Source organism: Lactuca sativa, chromosome 7 (assembly GCF_002870075.4).
Source record: "Lactuca sativa cultivar Salinas chromosome 7, Lsat_Salinas_v11, whole genome shotgun sequence".
Taxonomy (NCBI): Eukaryota; Viridiplantae; Streptophyta; class Magnoliopsida; order Asterales; family Asteraceae; genus Lactuca; species Lactuca sativa.
The window spans coordinates 103,414,375-103,436,225 of NC_056629.2; the positions used below are offsets into that span (position 1 = coordinate 103,414,375).

Below are 21,851 nucleotides of genomic sequence, written 5' to 3' on the forward strand. Positions count from 1 at the left end.
TATTTTACTTTAGATGCACTAAAACTCAATAAGTCATATTATCACGAGATTCACAGTAAAACGGCTGGTTATAATTTTTGCCCTAAATTCTTGGATGTCACATTATATTTGTATATGTAGTTTATTTTGTGTTTAATAGATGAATTTTGTTAATTTGTAAATTATACTTGCAAAATCTTTAGAGATTTTGCAACATCAAAAGCAATATATAAAACCATGGACACATATCAATTAAGGTTTTGTTCATTTAGTGTTGATATGGATGAAGTCATCTGTAGATGTAGAAACTTGAACAACCCACTTATACTCTTCAAAATGGAATTATACTCTTTTTATGCATTCTATTAATTACACATACAATTTGTTTTCTGTATTTGTATTTGTTTATATTAAAATTGTATGATTACTTAATGTATTTTTTCAGGCGAAGTATTTTTTTGTTAGGAGAAGATGAAGTAGGGAAACAATTGTTTCAAGATGCAGCTGATAAGGGGAAGTTGGATGCAATATTCATTCTGGGAATGCTGCTGATGGCCGAAGGCAGTGAAAGGAAGCAAGAAGCTCTGATCATGTTGAATAATGCTTACATTAGTACATGAAGAAGTTGGAATCTAAGACAAACTTGTTACAAGGTTTGAAGCTACTTGGTTAGGGAAGGGAGATCAAAGCAGATACAATTCCATGGCTTGCACAAAAGTTATGCAAACCATCCTTCTGTGAACAAATATGGAAAATCTTTTATGCATGAATACAATTGGTTGTTAAACATTCTGATTGATTGTGGGGATTCAAATATAATTAAATTGGGGCATTCCAGTCTGATGACTGATTGTGCCAAGGCATTCCAGTCCAGTGATTGATTGGGCTAGGATATTCTAGTCCGATGATTGATTGGACTCGTTACATGTTGGCATTCTAGTCCGATGAATTATTAGGCCGAGGCATGTTTTATTTATCTTAATATGTGTGGTGCTTTGGGGGAACTCACTAAGCTTTGGCTTACAGTTTGAATTTATGGTTTTAGGTACTTCAGAGGACAAGGGCAAGGGGAAGGCGTGATCATGCACATCATCCTGTATTTTTATATGATTTATGATTTTGGGATACTCTGATATATGATTGTGACTTTTGGAAACTTTGTTTGTGTAGAACTTATGGATTTGAAATGGTTTTGAGAAAAATATAAATTTAACTTGATTTTGGGATGTTAAATATTAAAGAGCTTTTCCAGGGCTAATAATTTGTATCAATTCAAATACTATGTTTCTTTTTGCATGTTTTGAACCTACTTCCTAAATGTTTAATTATATTCGAATCCCCACAGTCGGTCACACTCTAGGTAGTAAGTGAGTGATTTAAGATTGTCATGAGCATTGGTTGATTGGACAAGTTGTTTAGACATTGCAATAGAGATTGTGTTGAGACTCATGAGTACTTGAAAATAGAGATTTTAAGTATTGGAACAACTCGCACTTAGAGATTACTTCATTGATCTAGTCACGAGTAATTTGAAAATGACAATATATTTTATTCTTCAAACCGAGATACACATGGGGTTCTGTTTGCGAAATTTGTTGTGCATTGGTATGCTCTAATGACATACGTAATTAGTAGTCATAAAAGGTATGTCCATGTGTGATTAGAAGAGTAGGCAAAAACTATTGTCAAATTTTATTTGTTCGTTCTCGTAACTGGGAAGCGATATCTATGGTCCCCTCGATGATTTCATTATGACATCTAAAGTGCTTGGTCGAGTCCTAACTAAATTAATGTGTTCGATTTAGAACTTTGATGTGTAGTCAGAAATCGTTAATTGGGAAATAGAATGTTGAACATTGAGATTGACCTTATCCATGTCTCATGTTTATATAAATATCTAGAATAAATGAATAATTGACATGGTTGTAGAAATCAGGATTAATCGACGATTAATCGTGGATTAGTCGTTTTGCGTTCTCCAACCGTCGATGATTAGGGTATTAATCGGGTTTGGAGGGATTAATCGGTCAACAAAAGTCAACAAAGTTCAAAATTTTCGACAAAAGTCAAAATAAATTTTAAAAAGATTAAAAACATCAACTCTTTTTTTTTACTCCAAAATTTTCAACTTTTCAAAATTTCAAATATTATACCAAACTGTTCATATTTTCGTATTTTCAAAATTTCAAATTACAAATTTTCTTATTTTTTAATTTTGAAGTACTTGTTTTTCTTAAGATATATTAATATTTGATTAATTTTAATATTTTATTAATAATATATGGTCCCTGATTAATCTCCGTCAAGACCGATTAATCCCTTAACACCAATCGACCATCGAGTGACTTTTACAACCTTGATAATTGGTCACTTGTCTTAAGGAATAAAATTTTGATCTAATTAGAGTTTGACATATTCATTGGATGACTACTCTGTTGATTGCTAGTGAAATATTAAGACCGCGAGAAGTTAACAACTTGTCTAAGTGGGAGAATGTTACAAATGATGTCCAAGGTCGTTAACAATTTTGATAATCTTTCTAATAATATTAGGGTTCTTTTGGGTTGGCCTCAAGATCCAAATAACATTAAGGAAATGAAGAAAATAACTTATTAATTTATTAAAGAATTAATAAATTAATTAGAAATTTTTTTGGTCATCAATTAATATTTTTAATTAATTAAAGGAATTAAATATAATAAATCCAAGAGGTTAACTGGAATATTCCAGAAGCTCCTGGAGAGCTAGATGGACGGTTTTGACTACATTTCTGATAGAGATAAGGCAGCTTTCAGATAAGATAAAGATAAAGCCTAAGAGTTTGTATCCTATAGGGTTTCATCAGTTGCCTATAAATAGACTACTAGGGGTCAAATTCTAGTACCGATTCCCTCATATTTTTTTTCCATACACACACTCTCTCTCTCTCTCTCTCTCTCTCTCTCTCTATATATATATATATATATATATATATATATATATATATATATATATATCTCCCCTATATACAAAATTCATAATTCCTCGCCTAGGGTTAGTAAATTTCGCATAAACCCTATTCTAGGGTTCTTCTTTTTTGCTTTTGGAGTTTGTAGGTCTGACTTCATTAGAGGGGTTCTTATTTGGATCCTTCATCCTTTGCAACAACCGGCAATCACAATATCTCAAGCAAGAACTAAGAGTTTAGTATGTTCTTCCTTATTGTTTTTCAAAGTATGTTGCTATAACTAGTAAAACCTAGATCTAGGGTGCATGCACACTTAGGTTAATCTTTATATTATTCTATTAACTTCTTGATGTGTATTAATGCTAATAAAACCCAACACCTTATTCTTTCACGTCCCAAGAAAGGCTACAAAAAGTAGTATCATTGGAACATACCTTAGGTTATCTGAAAATGGAAAGGTCCCTACCTTATAGATTCACTACTAGAAAACAGCCCTTTAATGACGCGCAAACAATGACACGCGGTAATTTACGATACGCAAAAGCATGTGCCCTAAAAATAATGTCATCTCTTCTAAAATTTGATGGATAGAGGATACGCTTTTGTGCGTGCCCTAAAATTATTGTCCAACAAAAAAAATTAAAAACACGGAGGGCACTGATTTAAAAATGGGTGTCGTCTAGGAATGTCGCTTTATATTTTTTTATTGAAAGGCATGCTCTCTTCTTTTGCAGCTGGCGGGAAACGAAAATGCCAAAAGTTTGAAAGGCCGCCATTTTTATCCTCTTCATTATTTCCATCTTTCTTTTCTATCTCTATCTCTCTCTATCTATCTCTATCTCTCTCTCTCTCTCTCTCTCTATATATATATATATATATATATATATATATATATATATATATATCACTCTAATACCCAAAAAAAACCCTAATATCATCACCAATCCTATAATTTTTGTTGATTTTATTTAGTTTGCTATTGATGGGCTGTACAGTCGCCGAAAGGGGGCCGACGATATCTTGCCTAATGGTTTTAAACACCCCCCTGAGAGACAATTGTGTAATTAACGTAATTTTGTTCGGATTAAAAGGTTTCACAGCTACTCGAGTGTTACAACTCAATTGAGGAGTTTCTTTTTCCTTATAAGCCCCCAATTTCTGCTTGATTTATAGAATGTAGTTATTGTAATCTACTCGGATGTTGATAAAACCCTAATTCTACATCGATCACCCAGTGTAAGGGTTTTCTGTTCTTGTCTATGTGAAGATTTCTTACCTAATTTCTCCTTCTAGGTTTCATACTCGCCTTGATGCTACTCGCTTGGTTTCAGTTTCAAGCCTGTACCCGCTGTTCTCTGTCAACTCCGATCAAAACCAACCGGCCATCCACCCTCGATGTCACCTCCTTTGCCGGTCACCAAGAATAAGCAGACACAGATAGCTGACAACAAGAAAAACACGAACAATAGAGTGGGAGAAAAAGAAAGAGAAATTTGAAATTCGACTTTAGGTAACCATTATTTCGTCGTTCCCTTATTTTTTTCTAAACCGATTTGTTGTTCAACTATGTATTTATTAATGATACGTTAATTTGTTTGATTGAGGGTTTGACATGATCAATTACTCAGACCATTATAGGGTTCGACATGTATAGCATCGTTTATTTGCGATTTGCGACTAACTGGTCTTCATTAGCGATTTGCACGTAAGTACCTTTGATTGAAACTTTATTGACTTTTCCTTTGACTTTCTATAATCATTTTTCACAAGTTTATATCATTCATCCTATTTTCTGTTTCTTCCAAATACTCATTCTATTGTCACTTATAGGAACGAAAAGAGAGGCATTTGTACCCCTCTCTTATTCACAATGTAGTTTTGTGAGAAGAATCTGTTCATTACCAACTTGATGCATTGATGTTCAATGATGTCGAAGTCATGTACAGGGTAATTACTTCCTATTTCTTAAATCCAATTCTTCTTTTTTCTAAATGATTTATGACCTTAACATGAATTGCATTTTGTTGGATTTGATCCTTTTGAAAGATCTCTATATTTCGTGTTAGAATTTACAACACATATACTTGAGAAGAACTCTATTTTCTGTATTATGAACTGCATACGTACAAAGGGATCACTCCATTGCTAACTAGCTAACTAGCTTGCGAATGAAATGAAACCTGGTGTCCACATGCTTTGTGCGACTATACAGAGTGGGATTTTTTGTTAAAAGGATTGCAGATTTGTTATCTCCATAAATAACAATTTCTTCAGCTTGTTCTTGTTGAAGTTCCTTTAAAACCCTTCTCATTCACATTGCTTGACATGCAGCTGCAGTCAAGGAAACATATTCAGCTTTGGTACTTGAAAGTGCAGTGCACTCTTGTTTCTTTGAGCTCCATGTAACAGCTTCTGTTCCCAAAGTGAACACAGTTGCTGAGACGCTTCTTCTATCATCATTATAACCTGCCCAGTCACTATCCGAAAACCCACAAAGTTTGACTTGAGTTACTTTGGCATACCAACACTCAGACGACTATGATCCAAGGCAGGAATGTATTTAACATCATGAAGGCATCTAGCCTTATCATTCTCAAACTGAATTCTTACTGTACCTTTTCCTTCTCCATGTAATGTTTTTCTATTTCTAAGTTGCAGAGTCATTTTCTTTAAATCATCAAGTTGAGAGAAGGCATTTCGTTTACCTGTTGGATAATAGCCAGTGCCTTAGCATCTTTTCTTCTATGTTCTTGTAAGTTTGCTCTTCATTCTCTGCAGGAAGTCCATGCTCAACTTGTTCCCACAGATTTGGTGATCTTAGTATTCATAGCCTTCTCCTTTGAACAATGGAATCAAAGGTTGTGTAGTGCTTCGTGCAGTCCTTTTGGTTGCCATTTTCAGAACCACAAGGAATCGTTGGCTCTGATACCACAATGTTAGAATTTAGAAAACATATACTTGATAAGAACTCTCTTTTCTATATTATAAACTGGATATGTACAAAGGGAAATCCTAGCTTACTTAAAAGAAATAACAAAGCTAAAATAGTTACTAGAAAACAGGCATACACCCACTAAGGGTAGTTATTGAGATTAGACTAAGTCATGACCATAAAACGAGGAATACTAAGTCAAAATCACTTTCACAACAACGTCGGTATCTCCCCATATTTTCTATTCAAGATGAGTTATTACAGGTATGTTTTTTTCTTCAAAACTTATAGCCAAAAAAAACAATTTGTTGACATTGTTGTGACCCTTGTTTTAGGTAAAACGGGAGAATCAAGTGGTGGTGGTTATAGGTGAAACTGGTTCTGGAAAAACAACACAGTTGACTCAGGTACTAGACTACTTACTTTCCAATCTCAAGTTTTATAATACTCATGATGTTACATACATCTTATTTTAAAATTATATATATATATATATATATATATATATATATATATATATATATATATATATATATAAAGTATTTACATGAAGATGGGTATACAACAAATGGCATAGTAAACAAAAAAAAACTACATATTAATTTGCTAATCATTTGTAGCTACTATTATAGAAATGCTATCAAAGACTTATCAATTGGGATTACCATTGAGAGCTCAAACATATAGTGTCTCTATCTACAGGCTACTGCTTCTAGTAGTTATCTAATAGGAGTTTGACAATATGAATGATCTAACAGGTAAAGGATTATGATGCTGCTTTGGATCTAGAGCTAGACTCAATGGACAAATTTGTCCTTCAGTGTCTGGCCTTATATCAGGTTGAGTGCTGAATCGCCGCGTTTGCCACATCAGCACCTGAATTACTTTCAGCCTGGAAAAGGATTAAAAAAAACCATACATCTCATCAAAACAATATTTGTGCAACTCTCAAAGGTAATTAATTACTGCTGACTTGAATGATCAGATTTAACTAATCATATAATCAATTGTTAAGGTTATTACCAGTTTCATAAATTTTATAGTTATCTCAATAATCAATTTATTATAGCAAATCCCAATCTAATTATTTTCTCTCTAATAATAAAAAACAAAACCATAATTCATATCCAAACATCCCCTTCAAAAACCAATTAAATCATAGTTTCTAAAGTTTGGTAGCCAATTGACCTGTTCATAATAATAATTAATTAATGTAACAATTTGATCTTTAATATAAAAAAAATGTCAAAATAATATGTTGGATTTTCGGATATCTGTTTAAGACTAGTATATCCTTTCACTGGCCTTGTGTTATGTGCTTAATACAATATGATTTTATTTAATACATAGCAATAAAAAGTGATAATTATATATCTAAATATGTAGACTTATTCGTATATAAATAATGCAGATATGAAGGTAACACAAGAAGAGAGAGGAAATGGTGGCGAAACAGATACTGCTGATGTGATTATTGAGGAAGATATCCAGAAGGTAATTATAGTTAATAGTTATTAATTACTTATTGTAAATATGTAATATGTAATATTACATCATCTTTTGTTTCTGATGGTAAGCTGTGTAACCACATCATCTTTTCTTTACACTTTTAACATGTAAATATGTAATATTTTAACCTTTGATTACCTTTCTTGTGTTCATGTTATCTTACAATGCAGTTGATTATGAAAATTTGAAACCACCTGTTATGGATAGTCTGGATGTCTTACTAGCTGTATGTATACCTTTCTCTCACCTCAGCTATATGCATGCCACTATGAGCCTAAAAACTAAATATATTTCTTGAAAGTTAACATGTTTGTTAATGTATGCAGAAGAAAAAGCGTCCAAAAAGTGATCCTTAAACTAACGGTAGTCCTGCAGTTGAAATAGAAAACTCAGATCCTGATGTTATGGGGCCTCAAAAGGTTTATAACATTTATTGTGTTCATTATTTAAAGACATCATTTAAGCTTCATTTATATAAAGAATTAAAGATACATTTGATTATAATCAAGATTAAGGGAGACTTGTAATCATGTTTGGCATTCCTTTCCAGTAAGAAACAGAGTTGTATGATTATTTGTTAGTTTTATAGGAATGTATAACACATGTTAGCAATGTATTATTTTTGTTTAACATTTGAATGATTCTTTGTATGACATTATAATTTGTGCAATTTATTTTATATTATGAAATGGATTGTATTTTTTGTATATGGTATTTTATTTCTATTATAAGAAATTAAATGAAAATTTAATTTAAAAATTAATAAATATATAAATTTATTTTTTTTTAAACATTTAAATTTACGATACGCAAAAATGTATGTCATCTTCATTTATGACATGGCCTTTCTTGACAGGGGCTTTCTTGATACGCATTGCGTGTCATTAACACGCGCGTCGTAAGGTTACGACACGTGAATGCGTGTCGTCTTCCTTTATGACAGGGCCTTCCTTGATACGCATTGCGTGTCGTAACCGCGCGTCGTAAATGCGCGTCGTAAATGCGCGTCGTAAATGCGCGTCGTCTATAGACGACGTGCAAAAACGCGTCGTCTCTCTTTATGACAGGGCCTTCCTTGACACGCATTTGCGCGTCGTCTGAGCGTTTTACGACGCGCAATGAGCGTCGTAAAAGGCCTTTTTTTCTAGTAGTGATTCTGAAGTCGATAAAGAGGCATATTGGATGTCTACTTTGGATGGCTAAATATTACCAATATATTGGAATCCCATATAGTTTAAAAATTACTTCATGTAGGTTCAAGAACATAACATAAAATACATGGGCACTTATTTTCTTTCCAATTTCAAATATATTTATCTTCGATATTGATATTGACTTAATCAGAGGGTGTTAGCCAAGCTAACACCGACCATCTACCAAAGATCTCATGTAGTGTAGAAATTGAAGATCTTAACTAAGAATTATGGATTGATAATTCCCCTAACGATCTAAGGTACCAAGATACATTCTAAGGCTTAAAGACTAACACCTTTATGAGAGATTAGGTTTAAACATTGTGCTTAAATTTTTACTATTGTCCTTGGAGAAGGCGGTCATCTTACGCTCTAGTAAATGGTAACCCTCTTATTGCTATCTATCTGTTAGACCATAACTTAACATCAGTTGCCACGTCAACCCAACAGTCCACTTGGTGTACCACGTCAATAGGTAACCTATTGAAAATGTAAAAGATTAAAGTGATTGTAGCAGTTGATTCTCTGTCTTTTTTTGTTAATGAAATTTAATTTATGACTAGATCATAAACTGACCGAAAATTTTGGGATTTTTCTATTGCTTTCCCATTATAGTAAATGTCCCCATTTGTTGATTTTGATGTCTTTATATTACTATTTGTAATAAAGAGATGATTTTCTATATCACATACATAAAATAGTTAAATAATTCATGAATACATGCTAAATTTTAAAAGAATATAAAATTTTATTGATAAGTAGAGGGTTTACCTCTATTTATATTTGTGTGTCGCACCCATTCACCCCATCCTTGCGGTCTTCACCAACATTACAAACAAAATCAAATCATTTATTTCAAGTAGACTTATGATTATAGAAAAATAGAAAAATTAAAGTAAATCAAATTGAAAGCAAGATTCTAATTTTGAAACAATGAAACTACATTGATATTTGTTTATTAAGCTCAAAAAAAAGTTAGATTAAAGAAATATCAATGTAACGTTCATTTCCTCGTCTAATATAGCAACATACTTTCATTTTTATTTTTATTTTTAGTTGTATTTTTTTGAACTTTCTTATTTTATTTCAACTTTTTTATTTAAGGTGTACAGAAAAAAAATTACATGACTACTATAGTTCTTTCATATAACAAAAATGTTTAATTATTAAAAGAGCAAGAAAAGAAGATTAATTTTTTTGTATAAGTGAGAGGCAAGAGCTAATAAATCTAGCATTCCCTGTTAACCAAGATCCTCATACTTGACTGATGCTTAAAAATAATTATGGACTTCTTGGAACCAATCGATTAAATGTCAATAGCACGTTGCAAAATCTCTCCATCACTCAACACTAATTATTTTAAAAAATATATGAAAAATGATTAATTATTTTCACATATATACTTCGTTGAATGGACATTGCAGGAGACATGAACCATGAAACTGGCAGCCTGGAGAAACATGAAGATTCCTATACACTCTCCAACTTCACAAACACAAACCAACATCAAGGTTAAATCAGAAAGATAATAAAACTCCAAATAAATGAACATCAAGACTCCAACTCATGAGGCTGTTAATAATAAAACATTGTAAGAAAAAAACTCCAACAAATTAAGATACAAATATAAAATATGTAGAAGTCACTTAAGCCATAATATCTCAACCCATCACTTCTAAAAAGTCGGGATATTTGAGAAATTGAAGTAATTTGGATATAGTCAAGCAACAAGGGTTTGCAGTCATACAAAATAGAAAGATGATCTCAATATTGGAAACTCGAGTGCACATGTTGTTTTATTAACATAGAAAGCACAAAATAAAAAAAAAGGGCACAAATAATATTTTATCAGAACTTGTTAACCAACTGATGAGGAATATCAAAACCAACTAAGTATACTGCTATTTCATAGATATGGAAATATGCATGAATTAGGAACATACTTGTCGATTCCTTTCTAGTCCATATCCGGATTGATTTCCTTGGAGAAGATGATAAAGGAAGCTTCACCCATATCGAAACGGGTTTTCTCTTCAAAATTTCCCATTCATGTTTTTGATTTTTTTGCTGATATTAGTGAAAAAAATTATTCCAGTACTATAAAAAAGAAGTGTGAGAAGAAACAATTTTGAAGAGGGAAAAACATTACAGGATACCTGCCTTTTGTTTGCCAAACTACTTTTTTATGTTGTCTTGCATAACTTCTAGTTATTGATGGTCTTCCAAACCTTATCCTACATGAAGAAAAAAAAATCAATAAAATCGATTACATTACTAAAAAAATGATCTAGAAAGCACCAGATCTAATAAGGAAAATGAGATATAAATATCCAGGGTTGTTGCAAGGGTAAACATCAAAAGAAAATTTGTAAAATTATAAGAATCCACAAAGAATCAAATCGAATTGAAATAATGAACTGAAGATACCATGTTCCTTAACTAGGCATGACAACAGTTGACACTTTCAAATGATGCCCTGGGAATTATAATTCAAAATGGTAATCAAGATTGAAGAATAAAAAAGAAAGTGATAGAGGGCAATAAGGGCATCTACTTACCTTAAAAGTAAAGAAGAGCTGTGTTTAGGATTCATCCCCGGACGAAATCTAAACAACTCCAAATTCAGTATAAAGAATCTTTTATAATGAAACAAATATATTTATTGGAAATTCTAAACACATAGAATACTTTTTATTAAAATATATTATTCAATATCACTAAACACAATTTTAAAATATTATAATTTTTTAGATAGAAACTTCAAACTTAACAAGAAAATTTTGGACAATGCCCAAACGACAACCCAACACCTTTGATTCTCCGCCTCTTCCCAGAAAACACCTAACACCTCTTGTAATCCTCCGCCTCTCCTGAGAGCAGAGACGTTGATTTTGTTGCCTTTATATTCCCCATTGTTTAACAACCTCTCATCTTACTAATTTCAATGGCTTCTAATTCATCTTCGGCTTCTCTGCTAAATCATACCAGCTGCTATGATGTTTTTCTAAGCTTTACAGGTGAAGATACGCGTAATTCTTTTACAGATCATCTGTATACAGCTTTAGTGCGAGCAGGACTTTTCACTTTTAGGGACAATGATGAAATCGACAGAGGTCAACAACTTATGCCAGAAATTGAGAGAGCTATCAAAGAATCCAAAGCTTCTATAGTTGTCTTGTCTGAGAAATATGCAAATTCCAGATGGTGTCTTGACGAGCTGTTGTTGATCCTTGAGCAAAGGCGGAGCTTTAATCATTTTGTTTTACCGGTTTTTTACCATGTTGATCCCTCAGATGTCAGGAACCAAAGACAAAGTTTTGCAATAAATGTAGAAGGAGTAGAAGGTTCAAAATGGACAGAGTATAATGTCAATCGATGGAAGGAAGCCCTTACTGAGGTTGCTGATTTGACTGGCATGGTTGTTTCCGGGTATGCTTATAGTTTAATCCTTTGGAAACTCTTTTTGATTAATGCAACTGATAGTGTAAATATGATAATAAATCGTAATTCAGGTATGCTTCTTGAAAAGATAAGTCACGGAATTTTGTATTGCTCATATTGCTTTAAAATTTATGCAAAGAGCATAACCAGATGATTAGAGGCTTACCCGCGTGTGTATTGCATGGTGTTTTCTGTAGTATTCTATGGTCTTTTCGATAAGGGTTTAGTTCACCTTTGCACATACTTCATTTGTTTTGAACTGTCTTCATAGTGAAGATTGCAATTTGACTTGATCAGACAAATACTTATGTAATTCTCTTTATTACGTATGAATGGTTTACTACAAATCTACAATATGCATATATTCACGTATGAATATATGATGTGAAATTGTGAGTGAGAAGTGAAACTAAACTAAACACCCATAACATAGGGTTTGGCTTTTTCCCTACACGTATTTTTGCCAATCAATGGAATGACCTTCTGAACAACCTGTCCTTTTTGGCATGTTGTCCAACCTGATTCATTCAATTCGGGTGTATCTAGTTGGCCTTCACATTTTTGAAAAGTTACTTCAATCAGTTTGCATATACACTTACTATGTACACCTCAGTTCTTGATATTTAATGGGTTGATATGCATGGTTGCAGGAAGTATGTTACATTTGTTAGACCATTTGAATTGCATGCATTATTACTGACACTGACAGACTGAAGCAGTTAAAGTGTTAAGAAGATTAAATTCCATCCTCTGAATGTGCTTCTTTCCTTTATCTATTGTTGCAGGTCTGAAACAGACTTTATCGCAGAAATTGTTGGCACAATCGACTCTAAACTAAATTCAAAGTCAGTGAAATAAAGTGAAATAATTGCTCTCGTGTCTGTCTTCATAACAGTTGAAGTCTTTTATATTTCCTGCTTTTACGTAAGTCTTTTCATGTTTCCTGCATTTACTTTTTCAGTTGTAAGTTTTGCTATATATTGCAGCCTTTTGTTCTATGTTTACCACTGAATAATACACGAGAGTTTTTCTGCATTTTGCATTTTTCATTTGTTTTGAACCAACATTGTGGTATCACAGCTTAGGTTGCATTCCTAACACCCCGTTCCCGAGTTTAACAAAAGAAAAGAAGAGAAGAGAAAATAAAGTCACGAGCTAAGTTGCACAGAAACGGATACGGCAACGGGAAACGGATACGGAACGGAAACGGGAAACGGCAAAACTCAAAAATTCAAGATACGGATACGGCACAGATACGACAATATAAAAAATATGAAAAAACATATATATATATATATATATATATATATATATATATATATATATATATATATATATATATATATATATATATTAAAGAAATTCCAAATATGTAAAGTTTAAATTCCCAAAATACCAAATATTTCAAAAGTAACTAATTATCAATAATTAAATCATTTTCAAAATCGGGTTCATCTAGTGAGAGATCTGCAAACTCCAAAAACCCGACGTCTTCCATTGAATCAAAAGCATCTCCACCCACATCCCACATCTTTACATCATCTTTCGGAGTCCTTGACAAAAGTCGGAGATTATTGTGGATGTAAACCAAGTCTTGAGCACGACTTGTAGTCAACTTGTTCCTTTTAAGCGAGTGAATAAATGCATAAGTACTCCAGTTACGCCTAGCACAAGAAGAAGAACTAGGTTGTCCAAGTAATCTAAAAGCCAAAGTCTGGAGAAAAGGAGTTTGAGCACCAAAGTTAACCCACCAATTCTTGGGTTCCATAGTAGCCATCTTTGAAATGCTTGTTAAATCTTCAAAAGGACCACTCTTCATTGAAAACATGGCATACTCATCAAGGACTCTGTCATACTCATCATCATTAGGAAACAACCTTCGAAAGCATTTCATCCTTTCTTGTGAAATTTCTCCATCCCTATGTGGAGCACATCTTGTAGAATCCTCTATTAACCATGCATCACTATAATATCTACAACCTCCAAAAGTTAAAACATAAATATATAATACAAATCAAGTTTATAATTTAAAATCTTATACCTTGGATGTAAAGAGTGAGCTAAACAATGTAGGGGAGTGTTATTCTTCGCCCATCGAGCCACTAAAATACGATGCACAACGTCGTAAAAACAACTTATTTGAGATGCCGGACGTTTTTCTTTCTTGTAGATCTCAATCTTCACTTTCTCAATCATAGAATCCCACATCTCATAGACCAAGTGTAAACATGGCTTGTCAGTGTCACAAGATCTAATCATCTCATATATAGGTCCAGTGAAACTAAGAATATATGTTACTTTATCCCACCAATCATCATTCAAAATATATTCTTTCACAGAGTTTGCTTTCTCAGTGTCATCTAATCTATAAGAAGACCATTCTTCGCTTATGACCATAGCTTGAAGACCCCTTTTGATAAGTTTCAATCTCTTAAGCATCACAATGATGGAGGCAAAGCGAGTGTCAGCAACAGAAAGCAACCTAAGAGGAGTGAACTTGGTGAAAATCGAGAGCCTCATGTTATGGTTCATGATGAAATTTTTTATTGCAAACGCCTCTTGATGAACTTCTTTTATCCAGAGGCACTATTCATATGTTAGTTCATTTGTTTCCACATTCCTTGGTGAACAAATGTTATTCAAAGCAAGATTAAGTGTATGAACAACACATGGTGTCCAATAGATGTGAGGAAACTGACTCTCTATAATCTCTCCAGCCGCCTTACAATTTGCTGCATTATCGGTAATGATTTGCACAACATTTTCATGACCAATTTCATTGATGACTTCCTTCATCAATTCAGCAATAAAAAAATCTATCTTTCACTTCCCCAAAACAATTCACTGCCTTTAGAAACAAAGGACCATTGCCTGAGGTAGCCATGAAGTTGATTAGAGGTTTTCTTGTAGGATCACTCCAACCATCACTCACAATAGTCACACCTTTTTCTTTCCATGTAGACCTAAGTGGCTCCAATTGCTTGTGAACATTATCTTTTTCTTTTTGTAGTAATGTTGTTTGTAGCTTATTATAACCAGGAGGTACATAACCATCAATTTTGTTGTTAGCAGCAAACTAAAAAGCCCTTACATAGTGTGAATTTCTTGCAAGATTAAAAGGTAAACCTCCAGTATAAAACATTCTAGCTATTTCTTGATCCAGTTGGTCCCTAATTTCAACACCAAAAGCTCTTTCAATAGGTGTTGAAATACCTTTTCTTTTCTTAAATCCAACACCAGCTTCACATGGCAACTGAACTTCTTTTGCTTGTGACTCGTTTTTCTTCTTTTCATACTCATCTTCTAATCGTGTCATGTTAAGTTTGTCAGTTGTTGTTGCTTTCTTGCAAATAGAAATCCCGGTACCTAAAAACATTGACATTCTCAATTACACAACACGAAAAAAAAAATAAGGTCATCATTAACATTATAAATTCAATTACATTACATTAATCAAAACAAGAAAGTGAATCAAAAACCTCTTATTTCTTTACCATTGTTCATGAATAAATAATTAAATAGTTATATTGAATAACATGAATCAAAAGTGCAACAAATACATGAATTAAAACAAAAATCACAGCCTCTTATTTCATTACAATCGTTAATGAATCAATAGTTCAATACTTCAATACAATAACACGAATCAAAAATTGCAAAAAATACATGAATCAAAACAAAAATCGCAGCCTCTAATTTTATTTATTTACAATTTTTCATGAATTAATACAATACGTCAATAACATAAATAAAAAATTGAAAATTACATAGACACGCACACACTAATTTGAATAATAGATTACCTTTTATGCCAAGCAAATGTGCTCTAACTCTAGAATATGATCCTTGTCGGGTTTCACTGCAAAGATTACACTTGAACTTCCAACATCCTCCTGCTCCAGCAAGTTTATCGAGCTTAGTCACAAAGTACCACAATGGAGGTTGATCAACTGAAGGATCAGATCCTTGTGTTTCTTGTTCTTGAGAAGAAGCCATATAAATATACAATCGAATTAGAGAATAGAGAGTGGTGAATCCGTGAATTTGTGAATGAGTTTTGATTCTTTTGAATTTATTTTTTCCTGTTCTTGTCTTATTGATCGACGACAAAAGAGACAGTAAAGTAAACTAAAAAAATCGATCAGCAAAGAAACTTAGAAACTGGAAAAGTTGGAAACTTGGAATACCCAGCAGCAATCGGTGAAGCAATCTGCAATAACCTTTGCAAACTTTAATTTTAATTTAATCGGCTAATTGTAATGTAGGGACGTAGGGTAATTGTAGGGTAATACACTAATACGTAATAGACTAATAGCAACCGACATGTAAGCCCATTACTTAATAACAAATTCACCACGTAATAAAAGCCCATGCAAAATAAAAAAGGAAACGCGTACGATACTTGCGAGAAACGTTTCGTGGATAGTCGATACTTGCCGGAAACGTTTCCCGGGCGTTTCTTCGGCATTTCCGTTTCCTGGACGTTTCTGATACGGGAGCGGCAGCTTCTAAGGCGTTTCCATGCATCATAGGTCACGAGAGAAAAGAAGAGAAAGGAAAGGAAAATAAAATTTTCTTTTGTGTTCCCGAGTTTGAGAGAAATGGAAGGAAAATGAATCATTTTGTTCTTTCTTTCCAAATCCTCCCAAATTGGAAGGAAAGTTAGGAGGGAAAGTGATCCTCCCATTTTCCTCCACTTCCCTCCTTTAATGAAACTCGGGAACACCAATTTCTTCTATTTTCTTCTCATGTCCACCCATTTCCTTTCCTTTCTCTCGTTAAGTTGAACTCGGGAACGAGGTGTAAGCCTCACTCGTTTGTTTACATGACACAAACCTCAACTCTATCAGCATGTCTTACCCTCAAATTCCAATCTTTAAGGGAGACTCCTACGAGCTTTGGAGTACCAAAATGAAGACTCTGTTCAAGTCAAATTGAAAGCAAGATGCAAATTTTGAAACAATGAAACTATATTGATATTTCTTTATTTTGCTCAAAAAAGAGTTAGATTAAAGAAATATCAATGTAATGTTCATTTGCTTGTCTAATATAGCAACTTACTTTCATTTTTATTTCTATTTTTAGTTGTATGTAATTTGAACTTTCTTATTTTATTTCAACTTTTTTATTTAAGGTGTACCGAAAAAAAAAGAAATTACATGACTACTATAGCTCTTTCATATAACAAAAATGTTTAATTATTAAAAGAGAAAGAAAAGAACATTAGTTTTTTGTATAAGTGAGAGGCAAAGAGCTAATAAATCTAGCATTCCCTGTTAACCAAGATCCTCATATTTGACTGATGCTTAAAAATAATTTTGGACATCTTGGAGCCAATCGATTAAATGTCAATAGCATGTTGCAAAATCTCTCCATCACTCAACACTAATTATTTAAAAAAATATATGAAAAAAGATTAATTATTTTCGCATATATACTTCTTTGAATGGACATTGCAGGAAAGATAAACCATGAAACTGGCAGCCTGGAGAAACATGAAGATTCCCAAACACTCTCCAACTTCACAAACACAAACAAAAATGAAGGTTAAATCAGAAAGATAAAAAAAAACTCCAAATAAATGAACATCAAGATTCCAACTCATGAGGCTGTTAATAATAAAACATTGTAAGAAAAAAACTCCAACAAATTAAGATACAAATATAAAATATGTAGAAGTCACTTAAGCCATAATATCTCAACCCCATCGCTTCTAAAAAGTCGGGATATTTGAGAAATTGCAGTAATTTGGATATAGTCAAGCAACAAGGATTTGCTGTCATACAAAATAGAAAGATGATCGTTGTTTTATTAACATAGAAAACACAAAATTAAAAAAAAAATGGGCACAAATAATATTATTCAAAACTTGATAACCAACTGATGAGGAATATCAAAACCATCTAAGTATACTGCTATTCCTGAGTCTCACAGAGGAGACAGGTCAGAAAGGAAGTCAAAAGCATTGTTTTCATCCAACAAGCTGTTGATGAAACAATCTTTCCCAGAATTGCTGCAGCAGTCATATCACGAGATGCGTGGAACATTTTCAAAACTGAATATCAAGGATCGGCAAAGGTGATCACATTTAAGCTTAAGTCCCTAAGAATGCAGTTCGAGACCTTGAACATGAAAGCAAGTGAAATGTTCAAGTGTGCCTGGCAAAAGCATCTTCGATTGTGATTCAAATGCGTGCTTATAGAGATAAAATCTCTGATGAAGTTGTTGCAAAGGTACTGATGAGTCTACCTTCTAAATTCGACCATGTTGTGGCAGCTATTGAAGAGTCAAAGGATCTTGCAACATTCTTATTTAATGAACTGATGGGATCATTACAAGCATATGAAGCAAGAATCGGTAGATCTCAGACTCAAGATGGAGAACATGCATTTCATATCCAAGGAGAATAAGGTAGATATTCCTTTGGTCAAGGAAGAGGTAGAGCATCATCTCATGGTCATGGACGAGGGAGATCACAAAGGTCACTTGTTCAATGTGATCATTGGAAGAAGTTTGGTCATAAAGAAGAAGATTGTTGGACAAAGCAAAAGCAAGCAAAGTACACGAAGAGGAATCTGAAGACAAGGAGGATTACTTGTTTTCACACCCCTAAACCGGAACAGCGGAAACGTTTGGGGGCGGAGGACGTCATGTTTAGCATCACAACACATGTGTCATAGTAATCAAAGTAACAAACAACCATTGCATTAATATTTAAGTGTTTACAAAGATATGTTTCACAAAAGATTGACTCCAAAAGTAAATAACAAAACAAGACATGAAGCTACTATGCTCCAACTTCTGAATCCCTGTGTGCATACCTGTCTACCAGTTTCCTGAGAATATAAGTTATTTTGAAAGAGTTGATCAGCATTTAAGCTGGTTAGTTCATAAGATTTAAGTGATGTAAAGTAAGTTGTAAGTTCTTTTTAGAAAAGTTCGCTTGTTCCTGCAGAAAATCCTATATTTTCTTATATGATGAATGATAAGTAAAATGACTCTACAATCCCTTCTATGAGTACTAAATGGATACAAGTTATATATAACTTCGAGTAAACAGACAATCGATTGTATGAATCTGCCCTAAGTCCACAACCAAACAAGGAACAGGAGATGAGGCGGAAGTCACACATCCCATTGTTTGTTAGATCTTTATTGTATATAACCCTGGTGTATTCATTTGGTACTCATGGAGTTAACTGTAATAGTTCTTTATATTTGATGAAAACATTCTTTAAGAAAATCATATATTTCCTTTAGTAAAAATGGTAACCACACCAATTCCTTCTATAATCACTTAATTTATATAAGCTATATATAATCTAATATCGAGCGGACAGTTAAATTGGTGAATCTGCCCTAAGCCCATAACCAAACAACAAACATGAAGTAAGGCAGAAAGCACACATCCAACTGCATATCGGACATTAATTACATATAACTCTGATGTATAAACTAAGGTATCATAGAATTAACCACTAAGGGTCCTTTAAGTTATGCTGGTTTAATAAAATGGATTAAACCCTTTCACTGATGAGTTTCTAGTTTAGCCTGTTAAATGTTCTATTTGGAAAGTATGTTTTGCTACTAGAAAACGGTGTATTGAATTTGTATACTATGACTTGACCCATACCTAGTACTCCTTAAGATTACTTAGTGTATACGTAATATATATATATATATATATACACACACACACACACACACACACACATATATATATATATATATAGCTAAGATTGAATAGTTAGTAGACTGGGTGAATCTGCTCTAAGCCTACAACCAAACAAGGAACTGGAAATGAAGCGGAAAGCACACATCCTACTGTCTGTCGGATCCGATTAATATATATCCCTGATGTATCTACTAAGGAATCATAAAGTTAGCATTATAGGCCCCTTTCTAAATGAATGTACTAAAACTTGACTGTACTGTTTGTCTTTTGTAAGTTTTCCCAAGTTTAAGACTACCTTTATTAGAAAATAGTTTACATTATCTTTTATGTGAGAAGATCACCATATGAATGTAATGGGAAAATGAAAGTATTTAGTAATATTGTATAAGTAATTACTGAATCACTAACTACCTTAAAACCAGTTTGTTAATTAAGGTTAAAATGTGAGATGGTTGTAACCATACTGATATGACACATGTTTAACACGACAACCTAATGGCGCCGAAACTGTTGTGACATTTGTCATCCGTAGACTTGCAAGTCCCACTGTAGCTAGCAGCAAGTTGTGGGGTGTCAATCCCGTATAGATCTATACACAAATTCATGCTTGTAGGGTGTTGGTCTAATGGATAATAAGTACCTAGCAAGTGTTTAAGGCCGTAGGTTATGAACCAAACAAGGGTATACGGTCGTAGATAGAGTGTACGGCCATACACTCTTGATGTTCATGAGTTTGATGATCTTTCAAGGCTACGAATCAAGTGTTTAACTTGTCTGACTGGATGATAGAGGAAATACTCATGCTTTGGGGGTCTTTAGGGAGTTCACGGCTCAAGAAGAAGTGTGTGTTCTTGGTGAAATGGATGAAGGTTTGAAGATCTATCATAAAGAGATGTTTTCATGGATGAATCATGAGATGTTACAAGACTAAGGAGGATATCAAGAAAGATGGAAGAATCACTTACCACTTTTGAAGATCAAGATGATGATACTTGAGAGAGAATTCGAGTGTTCTTCACTTTGGAAGGGTGAGAAATAAAGAAAAGTGAAAGAATATCATATATAAGGGCATGAGTTCACAGCCACCTTGAGTGTACGGCCGTACACTCATGTTTGTAGCCGTACACTCCACTTTATGGAGTTCTTGGCTTGATTGATGGCAATGGACTTTAATATACACTTCCTAACACCCGATCCTTGAAGGTACTATGCCTAGAACACTCAAACAGATCCTTAACAAGGGTAAAAGGTAGCAGAAACAATCTGACTTTTGATTGATTGGTTGGACTTATAAGATTAATTTTTTTGGGTTGTCACACTTGTTCATACCCACATTCATCCGGTTGATGTCACAAAGGAGATATGGTATATAGATAGTGCATTCTCTAATCATATAACCGGTGTGCTTGACAAGTTCAAAAGCCTGAACAACACAGAAAAATCACGTGTTCGTCTCGATAATGATCAACCAGTAGTGATAGAAGGAATACGAGTTGTCAAAGGAAAGGATAAGCTCATCATTGATGTTCATTTTGCACCTGGTCTGGCCCACAATCTGATAAGTGTAGGCAATTTAATTGAAAATGGATTGAAGCTAGAATTTGAAACTAATGCTTGTGTGGTAAAGAAACAAATTGGTGAAGTTCTTATATACTAAAAAATGACTAGAAACAAAATGTTTCCAGTAGATTTTTCACGAAAAGAAGGATATATGATGATGAGTCAAGATTATGGCAGTATTGATATGGTCATTTGTATGTAAAAGGTCTACAAATATTAACATGCAAACAAATGGTGAATGGGATGCCAACCATTAAAGATTCCACCCATGTGTGTGAAGGGTGTGTCTTAGGTAAGCAAACATGAAGATCCTTTCCGAAGGGGCAAGCAGGACGAGCAACAAAAATACTTGAGATAGTATGTGCATATATTTGTGGACCAATGAGCATAGAATCACACTTAGGGAGTAAGTACTTCTTGCTTTTTATTGATGATTTCACTCGTATGTGCTAGGTCTACTTCATCAAAGCGAGATCAGAAGCTTTCGAGCACTTCAAATAGTTCAAAACCCTTGTCGAAAAACAAGGAAATGCTGTAATTAAGATTTTAAGAACTGATAGAGGCGGTGAATTCATGTCAAAGTAATTCACTACATTATGTGAATAAGAAGGAATA

The 21,851-nt window shown here is 33.4% G+C and overlaps 3 protein-coding genes across 3 annotated transcripts; 1 reads left to right on the forward strand and 2 right to left on the reverse strand.

Moving 5' to 3' along the window:
- Positions 1–11,504: 11,504 nt before the first annotated feature.
- On the forward strand, positions 11,505–12,859 carry LOC111900875 (disease resistance protein RPV1). The gene is made up of 2 exons (XM_023896755.1): positions 11,505–11,989; positions 12,787–12,859. Exons 1-2 carry the CDS (start codon positions 11,505–11,507, stop codon positions 12,857–12,859), a joined length of 558 nt encoding a protein of 185 aa, XP_023752523.1.
- A 556-nt stretch (positions 12,860–13,415) lies between these two features.
- On the reverse strand, positions 13,416–14,521 carry LOC111900874 (uncharacterized). Its single transcript, XM_023896754.2, has 2 exons — positions 14,043–14,521; positions 13,416–13,974 (listed from the first exon to the last, which is right to left on the reverse strand). The coding sequence occupies exons 1-2, from the start codon at positions 14,519–14,521 to the stop codon at positions 13,416–13,418; spliced, it is 1,038 nt and encodes a 345-aa protein (XP_023752522.2).
- Positions 14,522–14,587: 66 nt separating this feature from the next.
- Positions 14,588–15,997, reverse strand: LOC111900873 (uncharacterized). Its single transcript, XM_052765756.1, has 3 exons — positions 15,805–15,997; positions 15,093–15,367; positions 14,588–14,791 (listed from the first exon to the last, which is right to left on the reverse strand). The coding sequence occupies exons 1-3, from the start codon at positions 15,995–15,997 to the stop codon at positions 14,588–14,590; spliced, it is 672 nt and encodes a 223-aa protein (XP_052621716.1).
- Positions 15,998–21,851: the final 5,854 nt, after the last annotated feature.